The 25,282-nt window shown below is 50.9% G+C and overlaps 1 protein-coding gene across 2 annotated transcripts in view; it reads right to left on the reverse strand.

Moving 5' to 3' along the window:
- The window catches only part of Akap1 (A-kinase anchoring protein 1), a 35,805-nt gene that overhangs the window by 3,455 nt on the left and 7,068 nt on the right, over window positions 1-25,282 (reverse strand). The window contains exons 2-8 of one of the 2 annotated variants that reach the window (XM_005350512.3): window positions 9,733-11,324; window positions 7,025-7,158; window positions 5,549-5,675; window positions 4,901-5,028; window positions 3,053-3,230; window positions 961-1,111; window positions 509-576 (exon numbers count right to left, since the gene is read on the reverse strand). In XM_005350512.3, the coding sequence (XP_005350569.1) occupies window positions 509-576; window positions 961-1,111; window positions 3,053-3,230; window positions 4,901-5,028; window positions 5,549-5,675; window positions 7,025-7,158; window positions 9,733-11,293 (2,347 nt within the window). In that variant the 5' untranslated portion in view covers window positions 11,294-11,324. Of the gene's footprint in view, window positions 1-508; window positions 577-960; window positions 1,112-3,052; window positions 3,231-4,900; window positions 5,029-5,548; window positions 5,676-7,024; window positions 7,162-9,732; window positions 11,325-25,282 lie in introns of both variants that reach the window. The other variant, XM_005350511.3, reaches the window with a different exon arrangement.

A 25,282-nucleotide genomic window follows, 5' to 3' on the forward strand; every position in this document is an offset into this window, starting at 1 on the left:
GGAGCACCAGCCCTGCACACCAGAGGACAGTCAGGCTACGGGATGGAGCACCAGCCCTGCACACCAGAGGACAGTCAGACTAAGGGATGGGAGCACCAGCCCCGCACACCAGAGGACAGTCAGGCTACGGGATGGGAGCACTCTTCGCACTCGTCCTCCAGCACTGCTTCCAGTCTCAGACACACAGGTCAGCACAGTCCCCACCACGCCCTAAGGAGCGGTGATCATGCCAAGCAGCGTGCTGACCTCCTGCCCAGACCACGCTCTAAAGTACCTCCCTGGAGCCTCAAGCTGGCACTGGGTAAAATGCAAAGCAGCAGACCCCGGATGAAGGGCCACAGCAGTATTGGCATGGCCTGGGGACTTGCTTGAAATCCAAGATCCTGGGCCCCAGTCCAGACCTGGCACCAACCATATTTACACAGGCTCCAGATGAGAAGGAAGGAGACTCCAAGAAAGCCCGGTGCCCACCAGTGCCCAGCCCGCAGCTGGGGGCCCCGCCTGTTACCTGACAGTGGAACCACACAGTCCAGAAGGACTTCTGCTCCTTGGAATGGCAGGGTCACAAAGTCAGACCTGGAAAGGCAAGGAAGGGAGGGTTCAACACGGACCACCAGTACTTGAATTTACCTTCCACTCAGCACAGCAGCCTAAGAGCCAGGATGACGTGCAACCCCGAATGCAGGCGGGAAAACTGCGGCAAGCCTGACTCGGAGGCCCTTCCTTTACCAAAGTCACAGTCTCTCACTTCTGATGCCTGGCACCTGGGGCTTCTCCCACAGACCAGCCTCTAGTTACGTGGAGCTGGGGCAGGTCATCGTGCTTCTCTACACCTGACTCCGTTAACACAAAGCTGGCAGCAGGAGGGAGACTCCAGCCCCACCTGAAGCTGGGCAGAACTGAGCCATGCACCCCATGCCATGCAGGGTGACTGGTGACTAGCCGAGGAATCCCACTCACCTAATTTGCCGGAGCACGTCGACTTTCACCCTCTTATATCCACCATAGTCCACGTAGCGAATCTCCACCTCATTGGTCTCCTCATAGGAGGCCACTACTTGGGCTCGCCACCAGGCCCCGTCCGCACCAGGGGCAGCGCAGATAACAGTTACTGCAGGGCGGGAGGACAAGCGTGTGGAACACAACTGGCCTGGGCAGGGCTGTGAGGGCTACCCTGGTCATTGCTCCCCACCTTCCCACATGGGCAGAGGCATGCATTTCCATGGGCAGTTGGGCAGGGACAGTACGCGTCCTCCATAAAGCCTCTCCCAGAGCCAAAGACAAACAAGGGAAAACCCAGAACATGGGAAATCCTGCTTAGTATATTCCCAAAGCTACCAAATCCTGAAAGGCCTTCCGCCTAGGTCCATGACTCTGAAATCTACTGCAGCCTGAAACTAGCACATGACCTAGTCAAGCAAACGGGGTGAGGACTGGCCTTTGTGTGTCTGTGCACACATGTGGAGGGCAAGGACAGCTTAGCTGTCACCCTTCCGGACTGTGTCTTTTTGTTCCTTTGTTTTTGTCTTTTAAATGATGGCTGGCAGGGTGAACCCTAGGATTCTGCCTATCCCTGCCTCCTGTGCTGGCGCTCTCCTCTCCTCTCCTCTCCTCTCCTCTCCTCTCCTCTCCTCTCCTCTCCTCTCCTCTCCTCTCTTCTCTCCTCTCCTCTCCTCTGCTCTCCTCTCCTCTCTCTCCCTCTCTCTCTCTCTCTCTCTCTCTCTCTCTCTCTCTCTCACACACACACACACACACACACAGACACACACCTTTTTTTTGTTTTTAAATAAATGAAACTCATGCTGGAAAGCATTTTACTGAGTTACTCTCCAGCCCCTGTGCCTAAGGAAAGTCCCCAACAGAATCAAGAACTGCCAAGTGCAGCAGAGCTCAGAGGTCCAGCACCTAGGGTCCAGTGTGCTCCAGTCCACAGCATCTCTGATGGAGAGCCTGACCAGAAGGGCATCCATCCTAGGTCTGTCTCTAGCTCCCAGCATCTAGCCTCAGCCTCAGGAAGTACAGAGTGTCTCCAGGCAGCCATCAAGCTGGGCAGCCATGGTATAAAGGTCACAGAAACACCCCTAGAACCTCCAGCAGCCGACTATGGCTGGTCCTGACAGACAGCGAAGCCCCGGTGCAGTCACCCTTAGACTCCAGCTTGATCTGCACTTCTCACTAAGGCATTGGAGAACCTGATGAAAATGAAAACCTCATTCTTCCAAAAGGGGACAAACAAAACCGCAACAGATAACTTCAAAATGTTCTTCATGTCTCAAAGCCCACAAAGAGACTAAGAGGAATGCTGACATTTAGTTCCGTCCCCAATGATAAAAGCAACAAAGGTACCAGTTACATCCCAGCCCCTGCTCAAATGTTGTCTGATCAAGTCCCTTCGTTTCAGAGATGGTTTCCTAACCTGCCACATGGCAACAACAACCCACTGCACAGGTGACAAATACATGCCAAGTGCTCTATGGAATATGGACTGCATTATCATTCTACTCCTGGTGGCGAGCCTGGGTACCACTTGGTATCACCCCACTTAGAAGACACAAAGCCCTGACTGAAGACATGGCTCCATGGTTAGGAGTGCTGACCTGGGTTTGACTCCTAGTACCCACATAGTGGTTCACAACCATCCCTAACTACAGTTATAGGGGACCTGAAGCCCTCTTCTGATCTCCACGGTCACCAAGTATACGTCTGGTAAGCATACATATATGCAGGCAAAATACTCACAAATAAAATGAATAAACGTAATTTTAAAAAAATTAAAAAGAAGACCAAGTGTTGGGGCTACGATCTGAGTCCACGAGAAAAATGTTACTCCAGTCCTACTGCTTTGGTCATCAGTGGAAATGCTCCTAGCTAGAAAACTCAATCCAGCACAATTCCACGACAAAGCAAGAACTCAGGGATGTTGTCATTTGAAGAAGTCTCAAACAGTCTTTTCCTAGTCCAGACCAAGTGTGGAATGGGCAACCCACCTGTTCTACATGTCTTGGCCTGACCAGAACCCAGGACTCTCCTTGATTGTCTTGGCAGCACTTACTTTCCACTGGGGTGGGCAAGGTGGGGATGCCAGGCTGAGAGTAACAGAGGTACATCTGCTGGTCCAGGCTGCGCAGCGCGTGGAAGGTGGGGTGTGTGTGCTGCTGTACAAACAGGTGCCCGGCATTGACCTGGTTGACCACGATGACTTCCACAGTGACACCATCAGGCAGCATGAGCTGGAGGAGGAAGAAGCAGCCAACACTGTATCAGTTCTTCTCATGTTTGGGATATACCCCGAGGACCCAGGGCCAGTCTGTGGGCTGACACAGCCCTGGCACGCAGAGAGCAGAGCTCTGTTGGCTGTTGTGCTGTAATACCAAGACCTGCCAATGGAGGCAGCCTCCCCTCAGGATCAGACAGGGGGACTCCCTAGTCCAAACTAATTGTATGTGTAGTGCTGTATCCTCACACAGGCTGGACAGGGGTCCAAACCCTGGAGCATGCCTGCCCTCCCTCCCTCCCACCTTAGTTCTTTTGATGTAAGACTCAAGGAAGGCAAACATGGGAGTGAGCAGTTTGCTCAGGACATGCCTGAGAACACCGGGTGGGCAGCCTCAGGCCCCTGGAGACCTGCAGCAGACTCCAGAAAGTACAGGCCCGCTGCTAAGGTCTGCAGAGCTGGCGTCCTATTTACTCCTCGGCGCCTTCTACCTGGCCCCTCAACCCCCACAGATGTCCCCTCATCTCTTCTCTTTGGGTGGGGTCTGTAGGTGGGCTCAGCTCTGAGGCCGCCTGTGAAAGGTCCTAGCCGAGGCCCCGGTGCTCTCTGACCATTTTCCCCAATGCTAAGCTAAGGTAGTGGAGCAGGGCTCTGCACACAGGAGGGTTTGAATTGCACCTTCCTGCCTGGTGGCCCCAAGAGCTTCTTCCTTTGACTTCTGTGGGTCCTCCCAGCCCTACAGACTTCACAGCACCTGGAGTCTCCTTCCCAGTCCCAGAGAGCAAGCAGGAGAGGCGGGGAGGAAACCACATATACTAGTCACTCCATTATTTACGAAGACAAGGTGCCTGGGAAACCTCCGACTCAGGAGTAAAGCATGGAGTGGGGCCAGCCCACTCCTGAATGCCCACAGTGAAAGAAAGGAACACTACCCCCACACAACCCCCCACTGCACAAGGGTCTCTGGTGGGGGAAGACAGCTCAAACACCTCTGTCCTAGACAAAACCCAAAGGGGCAATTTTCCTGAAGCAGCCTGCTCAGCCCAGCTGTGAAATGCAATAATAGTCTGTGGCAAGAGAACTCTGAGCATCTACTCCCAACAAGGCGCCCCCACCGAAGACCTGAGGCACGCCTGCTCACTGCTTGGGAGACAACAGCTTCTCTAAATTCTAGGGCTTCCAGGTTGGGGACTCTGCATTGACCAACTACAGCCTAGGCAGTCCCTGGAGAGATGAAGAGGAGGGAATCCCGCACCAGGGCCGCTCACTACTTAGCCTAGCTGACTAGAGAGACGTAAGGGCCCATCTAAGTCTCAGCAAAATCTTTCTTGGCAGATCCTACCCAGGGCCTCTGGTAATAGGCAGTGATTGTAGGCACAGCCCCAGCTTTTTAGGAGACCACATCCAGTCTCCTAGCTCAGACTTCTTTAGGCAAATGCCCAGAAAAAAAAAAAGTATGACCAAGAGGCAGGAAAATATAGTCCTCCCAGTGTGGGGTCAAAAGGCCCTGGTTTCTTGTCAGTATCTATCTTCAGAGAACACGCCGGCTGGCAACAGAGCTGAGTAGAGAGCAGGGCTGAGCATGGACATACCCATGGGCCTGTTTGACCCATGTGCTAACAGTCTCTCAACTGGGATAAGTTTAGGGGAAGGGACAAGAAGTAGGATCCTGGCGAACATGCTCACCCAAGACGTCATCGGCAGGGAAGGCAGTGCCAGCGAAGGCAGTGGTGGCGCGTAGATATTGGTGAGGTTCAGTTCCTTAAACTTCTTCCCAATCAAGTTCAGAGCTTTGTCTACATGGTGCTGAGAGCCTAAGGGCAAGAGACAAGACACACAGCCACCGTAAGAGACAAGTGACAGCAAGCACAAAGCTACCCACATGCCACGCCATAGGATTCTAATGTGCAAGGGTTTCTAAGGTGCCAAACAGTTGGCTCTGCTTTAGGAATAAAATTATTTAAATCCACTCACCTCTGACCTTTGCCAATCTGACCCATGCTTTGAACACAAAAAGAAGCTGGCAGATGAGAAAGGCATGAATGGCTTTGGCCAGAAGGTACCTGAGCTCTGTGAGGGAAATCTGGGTGACACACACTGTGCCCCAGAACCCTGGCCATACCATTGGGCACCCATCCTCATCCTGGCCAGACAGAGAGATGGTGCAGAGGGACAGTGTCTCCTGCAAGCAAGCACTTGAACTGAAAGAGCCTGAAGGGGTCCCCAGTGTGCACTCTACCTAGACACCTACGGTTTCTGTTCAGAGGCTAAAACTCCAAATGGACGAGTGCAACCTGGACGCGGAGCTAAGCACAGGAGAGACACACCACTGACCTTCTATGTGGCAGATCTGGATGTTCTGGGTGTAAGGCAGGGTGGAGATGTAGATCTTGGCACCAGATGTCTGCTTCAGAAAACTCACGTACCGACCCTGCTTGCCAATCAGTCGACCGACTAAGTGCTTCCAGGGAGAGAGGGAGAGAGGTGAGGAAAACAGGAACCCAGCTCCTCGCTACCCAAAGACCTAGGCTTGTTTTGTGTCAAGTCAAGCTCCTATTTACTTCTCAGAACTGTTCTAAGCACTTACGTTCAACCATAGAACCTACAGAACAGACAACATGATCATTTTACACATGAAGAGAAATGAGCCGGGACACGCTCGGAGCCCACCCAAGACGACACAGCTGCTGAGCAGTCCAAGTGGGCAGTCAGGCCTGGGACTCAGCATCTCATCACAGCCATGTGGTCAAGATGTAGAGCATTAAAGAAACAGCACCCCTCCTACTCACACATGTATGCACACACACACACTCACTCAAAGCTTCACTGCTAAAAGTGTCAACTCTAATTCCTCACATCCCTGCCCCTCTAGTGGCCACAGACAAACAGGTGGGACAATGGAAGCCTAAGAACACTCAGGCTCCTACCCCACTGCGGAGGGACAGCATGTCCGAGGGCCTGGTGCACTAGAGTTCAAGGCAAACAGAAGACGTCAGACTTAAGCACGATGTGAGACAAGCTCCGCAATTATTCTAAACGACCCCAGTCCTGGAGGGTAGCAAGGGACATGGTCCCTTCACCCAGAGCCTGCCTTACCATGCCCTCTGTGACCACTGAGGGCAGGATTGCTAATAAGGTCACTGGGGAAGAAAAATTACCGCGGGAGCCAACAGCCTGGGGTCAGCATAGGAGTCTTGACCCAAAGTTCAGAGTGAGCCAGGTCTCCAGCTCAGCACGGAGCCAAGTGCCCTGGGAGTAAGCAGTCTGCCAATTCTGAGTCCCAGTGATAAACACTAATTCGTTGTTAAGTTCTAAGAGCAAGGGGCTAGAAACCACTGGGGACTGGGGAAACAACAATGCTCATACAATGAATAATGCAGTTAAAGCAATGTAAAGACTAGCACGGGAAAATCAAAATGGTTAACCATTTGGAAGTATTAATTAAAACACCACAATCTTGGTTTTAACAACCAGAGTGTGAAGTGAGAAGGAATGAGTGTGATTCCAGCTGCCACCAGGCGGGCCCAAGCTGGCCTGCCTTTGCTTCTGGGCGTTCCTTTCTCTACAGCAATTTAAGCTCTCCTCCGTTATCAGTACACTTCAGTGCAGAGCTGGTAGCGGTCTGAGTGCAGCCCACACAGGAGCCTGGAGGACTAGCAAAGCATGCGAGTGAGCTAGAACCAATGTCAGATGGCCTGCCTGCAGCTTCCCAGCCTGGCTCGTCAAATTCACAGACCTTCTTTAAACCTGGCATTAAGGGAACTTTGACCTCCCACAGGATCCGGCCTAAAGGAATGTGACCACCCTTACCTTTGGCACCTCTATCTCCCAGATGATGAGGTCCACCTTCTTGGGGTTGGAGCTGGCCTGGGCATTCTGGAGGCTGTCAGGATTTGTAAGCCCACAGCAGCTGTCCACTGAATCCATGCTGTTCCCGTCAGAACCTGCTGGGAGGAAACGGCATATACACATACACACACACACAGACTCCAGCTCAGCCCAAACTATCACAGCTTCTCAAATCCCCAATACTGGGGAGCCCTGCACACCTCCCTTCTGCAAGCTTGGCAGCTCACAGACTAGAAGGCTCAGTAAAACCCAATGAAAGGAGGCCTAGGGTCCCCACACACCTAATTTTAGCCTGTCACTTAACAGTCCTGCTGGCTTATTTGGCAGCCATGCCTAGCCACAGCTGCTGGGTCAGACTCACACGTAGTAAGCTAGGAAGAGACACACTCTGTGCCCAGGGAGAGGCATATACACAGTAGAGCGGAGAGGGAAGCTAACAAGATGACCCACAGATCCACACAGGTCCAGGAGCAGGCCTTGACCCTCTTGTCACGACTGCCTTGCTCCATGTCCAAGTGTCCTGGCCTCTCAGGTCAAGGAACTCCAAGGCCTCGGGCCCAGGCTAGGGATATGGGAATGGGGGGTCTGGGGTAGGTTGGCAGTCACAGTGATAGCCTACGGAGGGTCCCCTTCACAGTCCTGATCAGGGCCCGCTGGTCTCTGCCAGGTGTGGACAAAGGCTGGTGAGCTTCCTCCCTTCCCCGCTGGGCTTGGCTTGTGAAACTCTGGATATGAGGTGGCTCAAACAGCCCCTGGTAAGCGCGGCAAACGGTCTGTGACTCTGACACCAACTCTGGCTGTTCAACTCTTCTCAGGACATGACAAAAGGACCATTGCAGAAGAGGAAAAGACCAAAGAAGCACCAGGGACCATCAGTGCAAGGTAAGAGACTCTGCTCTGGCAGAAATACCAACTTAATGGCCTAAAATGGATCACTCCTGAGAGCCGACTAATTGGGCTTTTTTCCACCGGGTTTCCCCAAACTCAGGACTAACACTTTTCCAAGCAAGCCATGTAACTGCCTGGATAAAAAAGACTAAGGCCTAATGGAACTCTCTACCCCTAGGTGAAAAAGAGAGGAGTCACCTCCAAAGGGACCTCCTGCAACACTAGGCTTGAGGCAAGGACCCCACCCACCCACCTACACACTCAAGAAAACTGCTTGGCCAGTCTTCTGAAAGCAAAACAGGCTGGTTGGGGTTTTACTGCCACAAGGCCCTTGGCCTTTAGCCAAGAGAACAGGACTGGCCAATACCTGCAGTTCAATGGCTCCCAGGAGTAACTCAGAACCATACTAGGCCTTCAGCGGACTGCATTCATTGACCAGTTTCCAGCTCCCTCGGCCAGGCAGTCCCGTTCCCGGCCCCCTGAGCTTCAGCCCCAGGGGAAGGGCACAAAGTAGGGTTAAGGCTAACCTGAGAACACCAGTGCTCTATCCTCAGGCTATGACCAATGGGAAACCCTGACCCTCCCACCCATGGATTATGGTCTCCTGCTATGCTCAGAAGCCTCAAGGCTTCTCTGTACAGCTTCTATAATCTGTCCAGATCAGGAACAAGGCTGAGGAGTTCATTACAGTAACAGGCATCAGGAAAATAGAAACTCCTTTACTCGAGATGTTTTTAAAAACCTTTCTTTTTGCACATTTTAAGATGCAAATTTTTTATCTAAGCATTTTAACACTCCAGCATTGGGGTGTAGTTTACAGTATCTGGCCTCCCACAGTTACAATGGGCAGAATTTGCTTTCTTTTAGAGCTATGTAAAATCATCATGGTCTCAATCAACAGCATCTTAGGGTAACTAAATCCAAAGTGTGGTGCCCCCCCCCCCAGATTCTAATGAAAGCAGTAAAACACCGGAGAAAAATTCCCAAGCTTTCTGGATGGAACTGAATGGTTGGGAACAAACAAGCCATGAACAGCTTGGAAGTCACTGGGAGAGAATCAGAGGACCCCTAGGGAGCTGCAGAGCAGGGTCAGGAGCTGCTGACCTGTATGTTAGCGGTCTGAACTGTCTACGCTGGGGTCAGCACTCGAAAAACCCAGTGCACCCTCCGTTACCAAAGTGCCCTCTTTCCCGGGGTGGAACTGCAACTGCACAGAAAAAGGATGGCTGAGGCTCTGCAGGAGGAGGTCACAGCAACAACCCAAGACAGCGCGAGCCTCCCACCAGTGCTCAAAGCTGTGGCTGTCCTGGGGGAACTTACCCCGCGAGGGCTTCTGGAGGAGAGCAGGTGGAGACATGGAACAAGCACGTGAGTAAAGGAAGTCAACCATTAAGAGATGCTCACCCATCCCTGGAGCTTGGGAGGTACCATTAAGGGGTCCTCATCCTTAGAGGCCCACCAAAGAATGGGTGTCTAAATAAGAGGCACTAAGGCTGGCTGGTGAACCCAACAGCCCTGGTCCCTTCTAAAGGTTGGGGGAGCTTCCCTGGCTAGACAATCCATGGACAACTCTCAATGCCTTGGGGCCTTATGGTCTCCTGACTTCTCGGGTACCCACCACCTCGTGAGGTGCCCAGTTGTGCAGGTGTCTGGATAACATAGAGATGGGCAGCATCACTTCGTGGCACACGTGGCAGAAGGGAAGGGTGGCCAGTAGCTTTTGCCTAGCAAATAATGGGAGCCCTCCCAGATTCACCAAGAAAGCACCGAGGTCCTCCTACCTCCTGAGTGATCTGCGTCTGTATCCATGGTCCATCCATCCTCAGTCCCCAAGTCTGAGAACTCCTCCTTCAGCACCCCATTGCTGAAGGGCTCAGTACTATCTGGCAGTGGTGGGGTGACAGCTTTGTCTCCGGGGCTTGAGTTGGTCTCTGTGCAAGAGTCTTCAAACCCCGAAGTACTCAAAGAATCTGAGCACGGCCCCGAGGTGGTCACTGAAAGGACACCCTGCCTGTTGTTGGACATACAGGTGACAAAAGTGTCATCTCCTCCTGGGGAACCTGCCCCATCCAGAGACTGTCTCCGGAGGGGAACTGGTGCTGGGCAGGGGGCCAGGGAGATGTGATGTGCAGAGTTCTTTGGCTTCTGGTCCTTGGTGGGGCTTGAGAGAGGACTGCTAAGACAGCTCACATAGGTCTTTGGTGGCAAGGCTTCTGCTAATGGGCTGTCAGTGGCGTTTGTGCCCGAAGCAGGATCTGGGGTGTCTTGTCCCAGGCCAGTTTCCTGGCTGGCTGGGACAGAGCTCTCCTCCAGCTCCTGAGGCTGAGTGGCCGGGGTTGGATGTACTTGTGCCATTGTCTTGCCCATCGTAGTGGCCCGCATCTCTTCAGTCGCTTCCAAGATCACCTGGGAGATAATCTGGAAAGCAGCCTGCTCAATCTGATCATTTTTAGGCAAGGTCTCCTCTTTGACCTGCTCGCTAGCCAGGTCTCTGTTCCAAGTATTGCTACCTCTGACCTGGGGTACCAACACGTCCTCATCTTTAACCAGTTCTGAGTGAACCGGCTCCGCAAAGCTACCTGGCAACTTCCCAACAACACATTCTTCCTTCTTTGCAAGCTCCGTCACCTGTGGGGGGCCACGGCTCACCTTTTCTCCTCCACCTCCCCAGGGGGCCAGGCTTGGAACCTCACTTTTCTTGGCTTCTGAGATGCATTCCTGGGACAACAGGACTTCCTCTGGTACACTTTCCCCCAGCACAGCGTCTCCAGTCCCCTCTGCCCTGCCTGTCTCTCTTGCTTTCTCTCCAGAGGCTGCACACTGGCCCAGCCAGCCCCTTCCAGGTGTTTTGCCCAAGGCAGAATCTTGCTTATACCCTTCCACTGCTTCCAAGGGGAAGGGCACTTCCTTTGGGAGAAGGGAACATCCAAGAGGAACAGATTTGGCTTCGTCCCCCATCAGGGACAGTTCCATCTTTGAGTTGTCATCTCTGCATGGCTGCGACCTGGTGTCTACATTGCTGGGGAGGCAGCCCGAGGACTCGGATCTTCGGCGAACCTGACGTGTCCTTGGCAAGGCTGGGGGTTCTATAGAAGACTTGCCCACAGAGAGCTGTTCCAGTTCTGGAGGCTGTGCAACACTGAGGGGCACAGACAGGACTTTAGTACAAGCCTCTTCACTGGGGAGTCGGACCTTGATGGCAGGGCCGACCTTCAGTGTCTCAATCTGCTCATCGCTGCGGCTGAGTCGATCTTTTTTACGAGAGAAAAACCACCACCAGCCAAGGAGTGCTAGCATTCCAGGCAACGCCAAGGGGAAGAGTGAACGGAACTGGATTGCCATCTTGGAGGCGAGGTGAAGAAGCTATCTATGCCTAGGGAAAATGAGGATAAGAAGAGATGTTACAGAAGCCACTTAGGCAGTATAGAAAGCTGGGCACAGCAGCGGTGCACCCCTTGAATCCCAGCACTTGGGAACAGCTGTCAGATTCAAGGCCAGCCTGGTCTACATAATGAGTTCCAGACCAGTCATGGCTACATAGTAAAATTCTGTTTCAAAAAACAAAACAAAACCAACTGGGGTACATGGACTGTGCACTGACAACCAACTGGGGTACAGGAACTGTGCACTGACAACCATCGGGGGTACGGGGACTGTGCACTGACAACCAACTGGGGTACGGGGACTGTGCACTGACAACCAACTGGGGTACAGGGACTGTGCGATGACAACTAACTGGGGGGGTTATGGGGACTTTGCACTCACAACCAACTGGGGTACAGAGACTGTGTGCTGACAACTAAATGGGGGGTACAGGGACTTTGCACTGATAACCAACACAGGTATGGAGACTGTGCACTCACAACCAACTGGGGTACAGGGACTGTGTGCTGACAACCAACTGGGGTGCGGGGACTGTGTGCTGACAACCATTGGGAGTACAGGGACTGTTCGCTCACAACCAACTGTGGGTATAGGGACTGTGCACTGACAACAACTGTGGGTACGGGGACTGTGCACTGACAACAACTGTGGGTACGGGGACTGTACGCTGACCCAGTACATTACACCTGCACATGGGTTTGTGTTTGGTTGCAGAGAGAGCACTCCCTGACTGGCTCTCATGTTCAGCAGAGATTGAGAACACCTTTCTAGGACCGTCGTTTCTTCAAGGGTGGTCTACAGACCAAAGCCGCTACCCACACCCCAGAACCTGCTAGAGGCCCAGCCCTACTCAGTCACGTTTGTATTTTAACAAGATCCCCAGGAAAGTTCTAGGCACATTATGGATACCCCAAAATGAAGGGGATGATGAAGTGCAGGGAAAAGAGGTCATTCCAGAAAGCCCTTCCAGCTGTTAAGATGAACCTCGAAAGGCAAAGCAAGGAGACTGTAAAGTGGTTGGGCAGTGGCCAGGGCTCAGGGGACCTGCAAACACCCGGCCATACAGGAGACTTCTATGATGCTACTGTGGCTTCAGATTCAAACAGCTCCATCCTGTATCATTTCATCCTCAACCTGCCCATCCATCCTCGTTTGGAACCTATCACTACCTGGGTGGCTAGATAACTCGGCTAATGCAGCTGAGGAACGGGAACCTAGCTTCCATCTTACTTGCCAGCTGATCCATAAGGGAAGATGTGCAGTGTGAGCCAAAAAAAAAAAGGAGAAATGCATACTACCGTTTTAGAGCATCAGTAATAGCCTGGCACATTATAAGCATACCCTACAAACAACATAAAACGAATATACCTGTGCATAGGCAGAGGCCCTTCAGAACACCCACCAAGGTTATTGTTTGACACAAGTTAGAATTAGCCCTTTTCAGAGCAATGATTACTAAATATACCGTAGAACCGCCACTAATTGGCTGTATTGGTGTTACAGAAATTGTGCATGGACAGAAAACACTGTAATGAAGAAAACCAAAGCATAGCTGGGGTTGGAGTGTGGAAAACCGACTCAGACTAAGCCTTCAGTTGGAGGAGAAAGGCAGTTTCTGCAAACTGATTTTGCATAACGCAACTGTGAACTCATTACTAGTATGGTCTTTTTAGTAGATTTGTTACAACTTCTAAGGCCACCAGGTTCTCCCAGCCAACCCTCACTGCCTACCTGTCACAGGACAGGGCTGGCATCCCCCACCCCCACCCTGAACACTCCAGCTGCCCTTCCCCCAGAGGCTCTTCCCTACATATAATCCAGACATTTTGGTTACCCTTCCTTCCTGTACCTTTGGCCTCCTGGCTGCTGCACCGAGTTCTCCTCCCCCTTCTCCCTTTCCCTCTCCCTCATGGCCCAGCTCAGCCTGGTCATGTCCACTCCCAGATGGCCTCCACCTACAATCTCCCTTTTATCCACAATAAACTTTCTCCTCCACCAAACCTTGGAGCAGTCATGTCCTTTCCTTTTTATTTCTTTTTATTTTATTTTATTCCTGTCCTGGAACTAGCTCTTGTAGACCAGGCTGGTCTCGAACTCACAGAGATCCGCCTGCCTCTGCCTCCAGAGTGCTGGGATTAAAGGCGTGCACCACCACCGCCCGGCTTATTTTATTCCTTTTGTTTTTTTTTTTCCCATTCACACATATCACCAAAAAAGCTTTTTAAAGATTTATTTTATGTATTTCAAGTGTTGTGCCTGAATATATGTATGTATGTGTGCCTGATGTCCTTGGAGGTCAGAAGAAGGCATCAATCGACTCATGGGTGGTTGTGAGACACCTGTGGGTGCTAGGAACCAAGCTCAGGCCCCTCCAAAAGCAGAAAGTGCTCTTAACCACTGAGCCACCTCTCCAGTTCCCTCCCTAGGAAGTTTTTACTTTGTTTTATTGGTACCCCAGGTTGGCCTTGGACTTTCAACTCTCCCGTTTCAGTCTTTCAACTCCTATGATTATCACTGGGTAACAAGTGTGAGCCACCACACCCAGATTCAAGGAAGTTCTCTAGGGCCTGAGGCCCAGGTGACACCCAAACCAATTCAACCAGAATCTGAGATCCAAGAATCAATACCAGTTTTGCTTGGTTTTAAACCCAGGTGATCCCAGTCTTGGGTCAAGCTTGAGAACCTTTGATCTGCAACATCCTCCACACACTCAAAACACAGCAGCAAGATGAGACTCCCTGGATCCACCATCAGTGTCATTCACACAAAGGAGTAAGAGTAACGAGACTGCCCAGGAGAGAACTGGTGTACCTGGCAGGCAGGAGCACACAGCCCAGACTCAGGGAGGCGGTGCCCAGCAGGCGCGTGCTGACAGGAGCGGCACTGGAGTCTGAACATGGCCTTACATTTCTGTGTCTGACCTCTTGCTAATAGGCAATCCTTCCCAGCAGGACTCGCGTCTGTAACTCCTACAGAATTCTAGAGTTCTCTGGCCTCAGGAAAAGGACTCAGTGGAATGGAGTCGACAAAAAGAGCACAAACCCACAGCCATGCCAACAGAGAGCAGCTCTCCCCTCTAACGCAGAGAAAGCCAAGACAACATGGTACCTAAGACAGAAATGGCTTCCAGTTCAGTAGAGAGGGGCTCTGCCCCCTCTGAAACTAAATTGAAGCCCACAGTCCCACCTTCTCTGTTACAGGTCACTCCACTCTTACCTCCTCTAACCCAAGAAGCTAGCTACGCCACAAAGAGCGGCCCAACAGCAAGCCCTCCGATCCAGCGTTAGTCGAGGGCCTGGCTGGTCCACACTATACCCAAGGCCCACCATGCCAAGGGCTCCCTTCCATCACTTCCCCAGCTGTCCCCAGTCCTAGCTCAGACAGAATGCCGAGGACCAGCACCTTCCTGCTGCTCTGAGCTTAGCACCACCACGGCCTATTTAAGACTCTCTTCCCGCTGGACTCACTCCCAGAGACTGAAGCTCTAAGCCTCAAGCTTACCCAGTACAGCTAACTCTGTTGTAGGACTTGAGCTGAAAGGACAACCCAGGAAAGCAGTTGTGGTGACATTTCCCATCCAGTCTCCCTCTCTTGTGCTAACCTGAGACCAGCCAATACAATGAACCCAAAAGAGAACCTCAATGCCCACTGCTCCATAGCCCAGAGACCCACTGCTGAGGGGGTGAGCGCTCAGGACAAAGCCCCTCTCCCCAGGGCTGTTTCCAGGCAAAGACCGAGAGTGAAGGATTTCCCCCACAGCCCCACAGAGAGCAGGGATTCTTTGTCCCTGCTTCCAAGACAGTGGGTGGGGCAGCAGCCATTGTCCACCGAGAAAGGAGCCCCTGGGACCAGCAACTACATACCCAAAGGCCTTGAAGGCAAACCTAGCTGTCTTTTAAGCATGTCTGGTACCAGGAGGCACCCACAGGGGGCTCTCTAAGGCAACTGATGCCCCTCCACCAGCTCCACTTCCTAACAACCAAGAAAACAAACAGCCTCTCTTTTCCTCACCCCAAGCCAGTAGCATGGCAGTCAAACAGCTTTTTTGGGTATTTATAAAAGGACACTCCCCTATCCCCAATGCACATGGTCTGACATATAAGGGTTGACGTGTGTGTGTGTGTGTGTGTGTGTGTGTGTGTGTGTGTGTGACACAGGATGCACGAACCTCCCAACAGTCCAAGTAGGAATGTACACACACACACACACACACACACACACCTTCAGCCTCACAAGGCTTCCCACTACCTTCCTTCCCTAACAAAGCCTGTTAGCTGCTCTTTGTCCCAAATATTTGGGTTTTGGTTTTTGTTTGTTTTTGTTTTTTTAAGACAGGGTTTCTCGGTGTATCCCTGGCTGTCCTGGAACTCGCTCTGTAGACCTTAAACTCAGAGAGATCCGCCTGCCTCTGCCTCCCGAGGACTGGGATTAAAGATGTGCGCCACCACCACCCAGCTGGCATTTGGCTTTTAAACCTGGACTTCCCGAGATATAAGTGGACTGAATACAACAGGGCCCAGTGCCCCACACTCTACACTCAAGTCAACTGGAAGCTGCCAAGGCTTCTCCCCACAGGAGGCAGGCTGCCTGCAGTCAGGGAAAGCCTCCCACAAGGATGCTTACAGACCTGCCCTAGGCTGGTGAGGCGGACACTCAGCTATTTTGAATCTGCTGGAATTAAACTGTTGCCTGCTTATTTTTAGCAGGTCCATTTGCCCAGGAATAGATGCATGCTGGCTTGTGGCCAAGCAGTCACACAGAGCTGCAGGCAGGCACGTGCTACAGCCTGCAGCGTTTGCATTCAACTGCTCACTCCCAGTTCTAAAAGAATCCCTTCTCTTTCCACAAGTACCTGTGGCTTCTCAGAATGGCCTTTGGGGAAGCAATGGCCTCACTCACAAACCAGCTCACAAACCTGTAACCACAGTCTAGAGCCTTCTAAACAAGGAAACAATCCCTGGGAATGGCACAGAATGGTGTTGGCTCTAGTGATTAAGTCAGTTTTGGCTGCAGTTACTGGGGAAAGGGACTACATGGAACTGACAGGAAAGTCAATCATAAAAACAACAGCTTAGGAGCCAAGAGCCCAAGTCCAGTGTTGGCTTGGCCCTGGAGGGTAAATCCACACCACTTTGTGTTCTGGACAGCTGTCCACACACCCTCTTGATTGGAACTCGAACATTCCTCCCACCATCCCAGTGACATCCCCCTGGAAAGTGTGTGCCCTGACCGCTCTATCTCCATAGCAAAGCACAGTCAGCTCTCCCTAAATGAGCCTTCCCTTCAAGGAATCTTTCCCCCAACAGGCAATCAGAACCGAAAGCCTAGCTGGCGCTCCTTTATTTCCTGTATGGAAAGCAGCAGCATGCTGCTGGCTTGCAAGGGAAGTTCCCTGGGGTAGGAGTCAGGGGAGGAAGAACATGCACTCAGGGTTCCCTGCCTGGCTACAAAGGAAAAGGCCCTCTAGTTTTCATCAGCAGCATCTTCTGAACTCTCGGGCCAGCTGCTCCCTTGCTTACTTGCGTATTCAGATCTGTGCATGATGCTTAGAAGGAGGAGTTCTTCTGCCAGGAAGCAGCTCAGGTCCGGGGAGAAGGCTGTCCCAGACTGGAGCACACACCTGTACCCAAGTATTGACAGGGTACACAAAAGCTTTTTTGAAGACCAGGATTAAGGCTGAAGAGATGGCTCTCCCAGAGGATAGGTTCAGTTCCCAGGACACATAAGTAGTTGTATAACCATCAGTTCCAGGGTTTCTGCTGTCCTCTTCTGGCCTCCCAGGCACACATACAGTATTCGTACAAATATGCAGGCAAAAGACTCAGGCACATAAAATAAGTAAATTCTTTTTAAGGCCGGGATTTCTATGAGTTGCAATAGATACGGGGGAGAAATGGCATTATCATTGTTCTGATGCCTTTAAGAGTATGGGCAGAGCCTGAAGGTGTCCTAGCAGCTGACCTAAAGAGCTGGTGAGGAGGCCTGTGACCTTTATAGTCAAGGTAGTGGCAGCCTGGTCAAAGTGGGGCAGATCACCAGAGGTAACGTTGGGCAAGCCCCATGTGGTGACGCCTGTCCAACACTGGCAAGTCAGCCGCTGTGCCACACGTTACTGAGCTTACTGAACAGTTGAAATATGACAACATGGGACTAAAGAACTCAGTTTCTAATCTTACATAAAGTTAATTTAAATATCTACATGCTGGTGGCCCCAGCCCAGAGGACAGCACAGTACCACAGGGTTTTCCCAGAAAATCCCAGGACACAAGAGGTCCGGACCAAAGTCGTGAAGCCAGCACCTACCTTGCTGGCAGAGTGCACTTTTGCCACTGAGGTGGGGGTGATGGTGAACTGGGGACACTCTCCCACAGCAGCATGGCTGGGGCCCAGGATCACAGCGATGGAGCCATGCCTCAGGTGTGCCCGTCTTAGCCCAGCGCTGGTGTTCCCTTCATCCCTGGGGGGCTAAGCAAGCTGTGACTCATGAGAGCACCTCAAAATTCCACATTAGCTCATAATGGGCTAGCTGGCCTGCACAGGGTTAGCCCTAAACTCTCCATTGTGACAGTCTGACAGGACAGCAAACAAGCCAGAACAGGCAGGCAGACAGGCTGATGAGACAGACAGATGCACCCTAGGGTAGCTCTAATTCCTTGCACAGGTAGGCCAGCTATCAGGACATCATGGAATACTTTTTCAAATGCTTCACAGTAGGACAGAAGCTTAACAAAACATCTAAGAGGAAGACCTGCTTGGTGAAATCTCTGGCCAAAAGGAAAACTAAGGTCTAGAACCAAGCAGCTCAGGTAAGAAGAGCTAGAAGCCAAAACTCCTATCCTAGACACGGTGTCTTCTTTGCCAGCCCAATCACTAGTTAACTAACTTCCCGTTTAGAGAATCTGGTAACAAGGGCTGGAGAGGTGGTGGCTCAGCTGTTGAGAGCACTGGCTGTTCTTGCAGAGGTCCTGGGTTCAATTCCCAGTACCCACACACACAGTGGCTCAAAACCCTCAGTGTGACTCCAGTCCCAGGGGACCCGATTCCTCTTTTGTCTCCTGAAAGCACTGTATGAACGTGGTGTGCATACACAGATGCAGGCAAAGCAACCACACACAAGAAGTAAAAGAAAGAAAGCCTGGTAATAAAGAGAACCACTACACAAGAAGAGCACCTGCCTCTCTCTGCTGACAGGCCCAGCCTTGGGCCTTTCCAGTAATGTGGGAAAACACTCCAGCCCTCCTACAGTGGTATCCCCAGTTCTTTACCTCGGGAAGAGGTGTGGTTTTGAAACCTGGCCATCCTAACTCTGTCTTAGATTCTTTCTTATCACTTGGCCTTACAAGTGAATTCTGTCAGGCTCTGAGGGGCGATGATGCAGGAATGTATTCCTGGGTACATGGAGTTCCCACCTCACCACAGAAGGGACCACATAGGCCTGCCCTGGAGGTGTGCACAGTGATCTGACTACAAGCATACTTGAGAGATCATAATCCCAGCACTCCAGAGTGCTAAGACAGGAGGATCACCAGTTAGAGACCCTGTCTCAAGACCAGCAAATAAAAACTAAAAGATCGTGTGTGTCTTCACAAGAGACAAGAAAAGACGCTGATGTGTGGTCAACAGCCAATGCAGTGGCAGCAACCAAGAAATCACAAAGACATAAGAGGAAAATTTTTATTCAATAAATATTTATTGGCAACTCCAAGTATCAGGCAGTGAAGGGCAAAAATGAATGAGAAACTGAACTTCCCACAGCTTTCTGGAAGTCAAAACCCATGACCTCTTCCCTAGGGAGCTGTCCACACTGCCACTGACTAGTCCAAAAGACAGAAGTATCTGGTAGTCGGAGGAACAAGCAGAAAACAGAGTGCCATTTCCTCGGGCGGGGATGTTCTAGGGTCCTTGTGTGACTTTAGACTGGGTGCTGAGGAGCCAAGGAGAGCTGGGTTGCACTCAACGGCCACATTCACCACCACCTGGGTGCTCAACTGCAGATCGCCTCTCCATCACCACTCCCACAAGGTGCCTGCTGTTACCTCAGTGGAAGGGACCTCCTGGCTTAGCTGTCTTTGCTGAGCAGTCCTGTATCCAGTCACACCCTCTCATTGCACACTTTCAAAGGGGCCTGCTCTCCTGTACTCATCGGTGTCCTTCCTGCGAGCCACCCAGCTGTGTGCGCACTTTCTCAGTAAGGCACTAGAGGATGCGTTCCACCAAGACATGGGGGTATATCCAGGAAGGAGCAGGTATCACATCCAGGAACACAACAGATGGACAGAATTCCCAGGAGGAAGAACAGGCAGAACCAAAAGAAAGGGCTATATCCCCAGAGCAGCACAGAACTCTTAGGAGGACCCGATGTGCTTAATCACAAAAGCCTTCCAAACCTATGAAATAAAGCCTGCCACAAAGGCAGAAGCTCAGGAGAAGCGGGGAACTAGTAAAGACGTAGAAAAGTATAGAAAGCAGGTAAGGTGAGGCATGGGGGTGCATATGTGTAATCCCAGGACTTGGGGCGGGGGTTGGGGTCTGAGGCAGCAGGATAGTGAACACCTGACAAGCCTGGGCTACACAATGAAAAGAAAAAAAAAATATGAGAAACTGCAAACTTTGCCTCAGAAAATGTTTATGAATAGCAACTATCAAATTATGCTACTTCTATACTGAGACAAAGAGAAAGAAGGTATAGGAATGAACAGAGCGTTCACTTTGCCATAGGAGAAAACCAGACAGCATTCTCTAAAGGAAGAGAAAAAGCAAGCAAACAAGCAGACCAGAAACAGATAAAAGTCGGCAGGACAGCTAGAAAGACTGGAAAGTCGGCTCAAGCAGTTGAGTTCAGGTCCCAGCACCTAGGCTAGGTGGATCACAACCACCTGTGAGTCCAGCTCCTTGAATACTCTCACACAGGCATGCGTGCACACACACATACACACACTAAAAATAATACATAGAGAAATAAAGAAGGAGGAAAGGGAAGGCCTCAGGTAGCAAACCAGGTGCTCTAGGACAAAGAACTGACTGGGAATAAATTATCCAGGGTCTGTCTGGTGCATTCTGGGAAAGCCCTGTACCAATCAGTTACAGTCCCAGCAAAGGACTGTCCTTGCAAACTTTGTATACAGTCAAAAAGTCAGCTCGGTCTGCCAAGGCATTGGATTCAACCCCCAGAACAATAAATAAACAACAAAAAAACTCTTTCCCTAAGTAATGCTGTGTCTGACTTTGCTGTTGATCTAGGGTCTTGGTTTTTGAGACAGGTTCTCACTCTGTAGCTCAAGCTGACTTTAAATCGTAACCTTCCTGCTTCAGCCTCCCAAGCATTGGGATTGTATGCATATGCCACTATGGCAGCTGAAACTTCATGCTTAGGCTACATACAAGCAGTATTGATTCTCTGTTACCACCCAGTATGTCCTGCTTGCTAATCAAGATAAATATGCAGCGGCGTCCACTCACGCACAAACTTGCAATGCTCTCTTTTCTCATAACTGACTGCATTTTTGCTTCAGATACCTTGAAACTAACACAGCAGTGAAAAATCAGAAAGAGAACATGCTGACTGATAGAGCTTTTGGGAATCATGGCAACAGTCTCTGCACCCTAACGCGGCAGGACCCATCATTTAATAAAGGTATCAATACCAAGGCAGCAAAGGTGGAGGAAGGGAAGGGACTCAACTTTCAGATAAGACAGTACAATGAAGAACTTGATGTAATATGCCTGTCGCCTCTGGACTGCTTGAGAGCACAGCCCTAAGGCACCCTGGCACATCCCCCATACACGTAAAAGTAATGGGAGGGCTAAGAAATGCTTCTTTGTAATGGGAGGGCTAGGAAATGCTTTCTTGTCTTTTGTGGGCCCTCCAGCTGACAGGAGAAGGCTAGGGGAGTCTACAGGATGGGAAGCTCTACACAGAAAGGTGAGAGAATGTGCCTCTTGAAAGAAGGGCCACCGGAGCTTCAGAGCTGAACAGTAGGGCGCCATGCCAGGATGAAGGTGGTGCAGAGAGGGAGAGAAAGTCCCAGGCAGAGAAAATATGTGCCAAAGTCCTCAGGCAGGAGCAAGCTTAGCTAGCTCAAGGGACAGCAAGGAGAGGCCAAGAGAGAGTCAGAGGAATGGCAGGCTCCACATGCCCCACAGAAGCTAAACTCAAGGAATCACGGGACTCACAAAGTAAGCAAGCAAGCAAGCAAGCAAACAAACAAACAAACAAACAAACAAATAAATAAATAAGAAAATGTACTTCCAGAGGGGTAACCGTTCTCCAGGGTCAGGGTACTTTGTTCTTACTTCATAAACTGCCTCCAGATTCTAGTCCAGAATCATGATGGCCCTGGCTAGAAACATAACAGTGTGTTTTCTGGGTAAACTGATTTGTTACCCCAAATCTCAGCAAGCACCCTTGCTAGGAAGCCCTGCAGCTACACTGCACATTAGCTTAGAGAGCTATTGCTGGACCAGTGTCCTTAGCACTACCCCTCAAGTGGGTCCAGCCCCTAGGGGTAGGTGCACACATGTACAGTGCACACACACACACACGCACACACACACACACACACACACACACACACACACACACACACACACAAGCTCTCACTAGTCCTTGAGCCAGACCTTGCAACAACAACCTTGTTCTCCAGCCAACATAAACCATAGGCCTCAGAGGGCCTTATATGGCTTGAAGCTTTCTTAATCAGAAACAGATAGATGGGCTGGAGTTGGCAGCCGAGTTAGAGGGAAGAAGGAAGGGGGAGAGCGGAAAGAAAAGTATGAGGAACAAGGCAAACTTGTCAAACTCCTTTTTCATCCCTCTTCCGCCTCAGTGGCTTCCTCCCAGAAAAGGATTCCTAGTGGGGTAGGGGGTGTGTGGGCTGCTGATGTGCCTCAGAGTAGAGCCTAACCTGCGAAAGTCCCTGGGTTACACACACACACACACACACACACACACACACACACACACACACACCTACTGGAGTCACTTAGCCACCTCCTGTGTTTGTATTTTGATGAAAGCCAGAAGACACCAGCAATTGGACAAAACAGAGTTTCAGGTTCTATGCTTTGTAGTGGTTAGCCCTAAGGCTTGAACAACTTCACTAAAAAGACAGAGATGGGTGGGAAATGGGGGTTAATCCGTTTTCCGGGAAATTCACTACTGGGGTGTCAAGGGGCCTCATTTCCTAAGACAGTACCTGACCCATCTCCCTAGCTCACTGACAACGGCCTCAGTCACATGCCTGCCTGGTCCGGTCCCAAGCCCAGAATAGAAAAGACAACCTCAGAGACCTCTTACTGGGCCAGTGCTGAGTCCATGGCAGTTTCTAAGGGTGGCTTTAGTCTCCTTCCCCTGATTAGGAGCAGTGGCCCCCATAGGACCTGTCCTGGACAAACAGCCACATGCACTTGACTCTCCTGGAGGATGCCACCTGCTAAAAATAACCACAAGCTTGGTGGAGTGGGCCACACCAAAGCAAAGGACAAAGCTGGGAGGTTATTCTCAAGAGCTGGTCGCTCTCCAGGGCAGCTGGACAAGTCAGAAGTCACTGACGGAGCGACAAGAGATGAACAGCAGACCAGAGCAGCCTCCAAATGAGTGACAACTCTCAGCCTCACCCTCTCAAGGTGGGAGAGGAGACCAAGGCTGGAGAGAAAGGTCTGGGGGCTGCCTTGGATGATCTTGCTGTCTCCTCCTCTCTTGGGTAACAGCCTACCGAGGGCCAGGGGGATGGTCTCATGACCTCCATGTGAGGTCTGACAGGCAATGTTATTATTAGCCAAGGAATGAGTGACTTCAAGGTTGTCTTGCAACCCGCTCAGTTTCCCAGACCCTGAGGCTTTCTTATTCAGTAATTTCTCGTGCATTTCAAAGGTGCGTTTCCCTAATGATGACAGGGCTTTGTAAAGGGTTGAGAGAATAAGATCCGAACTTTAGTTTTCTAGGAAAAGGGACCTGAATAGCTCCATGGGGTTGTAATGAGGCTTAACCAACTCAAAATAAATGCTTAACAGGCTCTGTCTGTGGGATGAACTTTTCATTCCTTTTTTTTTTTTTTTTTTTGGTTTTTCGAGACAGGGTTTCTCTGTAGCTTTGGAGCTTGTCCTGGAACTCCCTTTGTAGACCAGGCTGGCCTCGAACTCACAGAGATCCGTCTGCCTCTGCCTCCCAAGTGCTGGGATTACAGGCGTGCGCCACCACCGCCCGGCTGAACTTTTCATTCTTGAAAAGTCCAGTTTCACATTGTGGATGAAGAGGAAGAGGGGGTGATAATGGGGCAGAAAATAGGGTCTCAAGGACAGACCCATACGGGGGAAGAAAAAAATACATCAACTCATCCAAAGCCAGCCCAAAACCGAGTGTCCTGGGGGTCACCTTACCTATCCTCTTTGGGGAATTTCAGTTTCAAACTAGAGATACTTAAACTGGGAGATTAAAGGATAAAAACAGTGTGGTTTAAAAAACAAAACAAAAATCTACCTAGGCAGTACAGAGGTATGTAGTCCTACCTACTCGGGAAGCGGGGTCGGGGGGAGGTCCCCTTGAACCCAGGAGCCTGGGACCAGCCATGGCAACCCAGTAAGACCCCATTTCAGCAAATTAATATAGAGTTCTAATCGGTGCTCATCACATGCTGCACACTTGGAAGATTAAGTTCAATGCTACTTTGAAAGATCCAAACAAAGCAGACCAGAACCAGACTGTTGTTTCACAAGTTTCTTCCCAGATCAAAACATTCCATCCTGCAGGGATGTAAACAGGTATGCAAACTACTAAAAACTTAGCTTCGAGAACTCCCTGAAACCGAACAGAGTCACTAGGCTCCTCCCTGTCAAAGTAAAATGCTGAGTCCCTTTCAGAGGGAAAAGAGCTGAGCCACAAAGAAGACTGGAAGGAGAGTAGCAAAGACTCTGCGACCAGACCAGCTGCAGGGAAGAGATTCAGACCAGAGTCACCTGGAAAGGATGCTCTCCAACCTGCTTGAGCCGCCTGCAGGCTGTGCAGTGTGCTCTAGGTTTCCCAGCTTCTGGGAGCTGTCACTGGTGCTGGGGTGGGCCTTGGTGATGAAACATGTCTTTGCGTCATTTCTGCTACTATAAATAACCCCTCACCCATATTCTTATAAGTAACGCCAATAAAACTCATTGGTCCACCAACCTGGACTCTGGCGGTACCCACCCTTCAGTGAGCCATGTGATCCCTATGAGTTAAGCAGACTTCTGTCCACTCCCCACAGCTTCATCCCACACCAACATTTCAGGAGCAACACTGTTGCCACCCTTTTTCCCCATTGCCTCTGTAAAAGTACAACTCTTAACATTAAGAGTTGCTAAGAAGTCAGATACAGTAGCTCCTGCCTGAAATCCCAGCACTTGGAAGGCTCTGAGGATGATCTGAGGCCAGCTGTGGCTACACAGTTCACGCCTGAGATACACAGGCAGACCCTGGCCTCGGAAGAAAATGTGTTACAGGCACTGGATAAAAACTCAAACTACTTTAGCGGAGAGGTTTCACACAGGTCCTTTTGGAAGCTATGGCGTGTGGTGACACAGGACATTTGGAGACCAAGGACAAGGAATACAGACAGGTCTTGGAAAACCAACAAGAGCCTCTGCAGTAATGAGCAAAGCTCTCAAACCAAAATGGCTAAGGGCTTCAAGTCCGACCACTGTCCTCAGTACTCATGTCCCCAAGCCTCTCACTAAATTCATTTCTCAATCTATTTCCTAAGGGACCACGCCCCCCTCCCCACTATAGGCCAGAACTTGCTTCTTAACCTTCCATAGGAAGAAAAACTATGCCACCCAAGTGGTTGGGGTTGTGAGCTATTAACACTAAAACCCAAACGTGTGGTTGATGTGGGAATGATTTCTTATTAATAAAGAAACTGCCTAGGCCCATTTCATAGGCCAACCCTTAGGTAGGCGGAGAAAACAGAACAGGATGCT

Source organism: Microtus ochrogaster, chromosome 7 (assembly GCF_000317375.1).
Source record: "Microtus ochrogaster isolate Prairie Vole_2 chromosome 7, MicOch1.0, whole genome shotgun sequence".
NCBI classification, from domain to species: Eukaryota; Metazoa; Chordata; class Mammalia; order Rodentia; family Cricetidae; genus Microtus; species Microtus ochrogaster.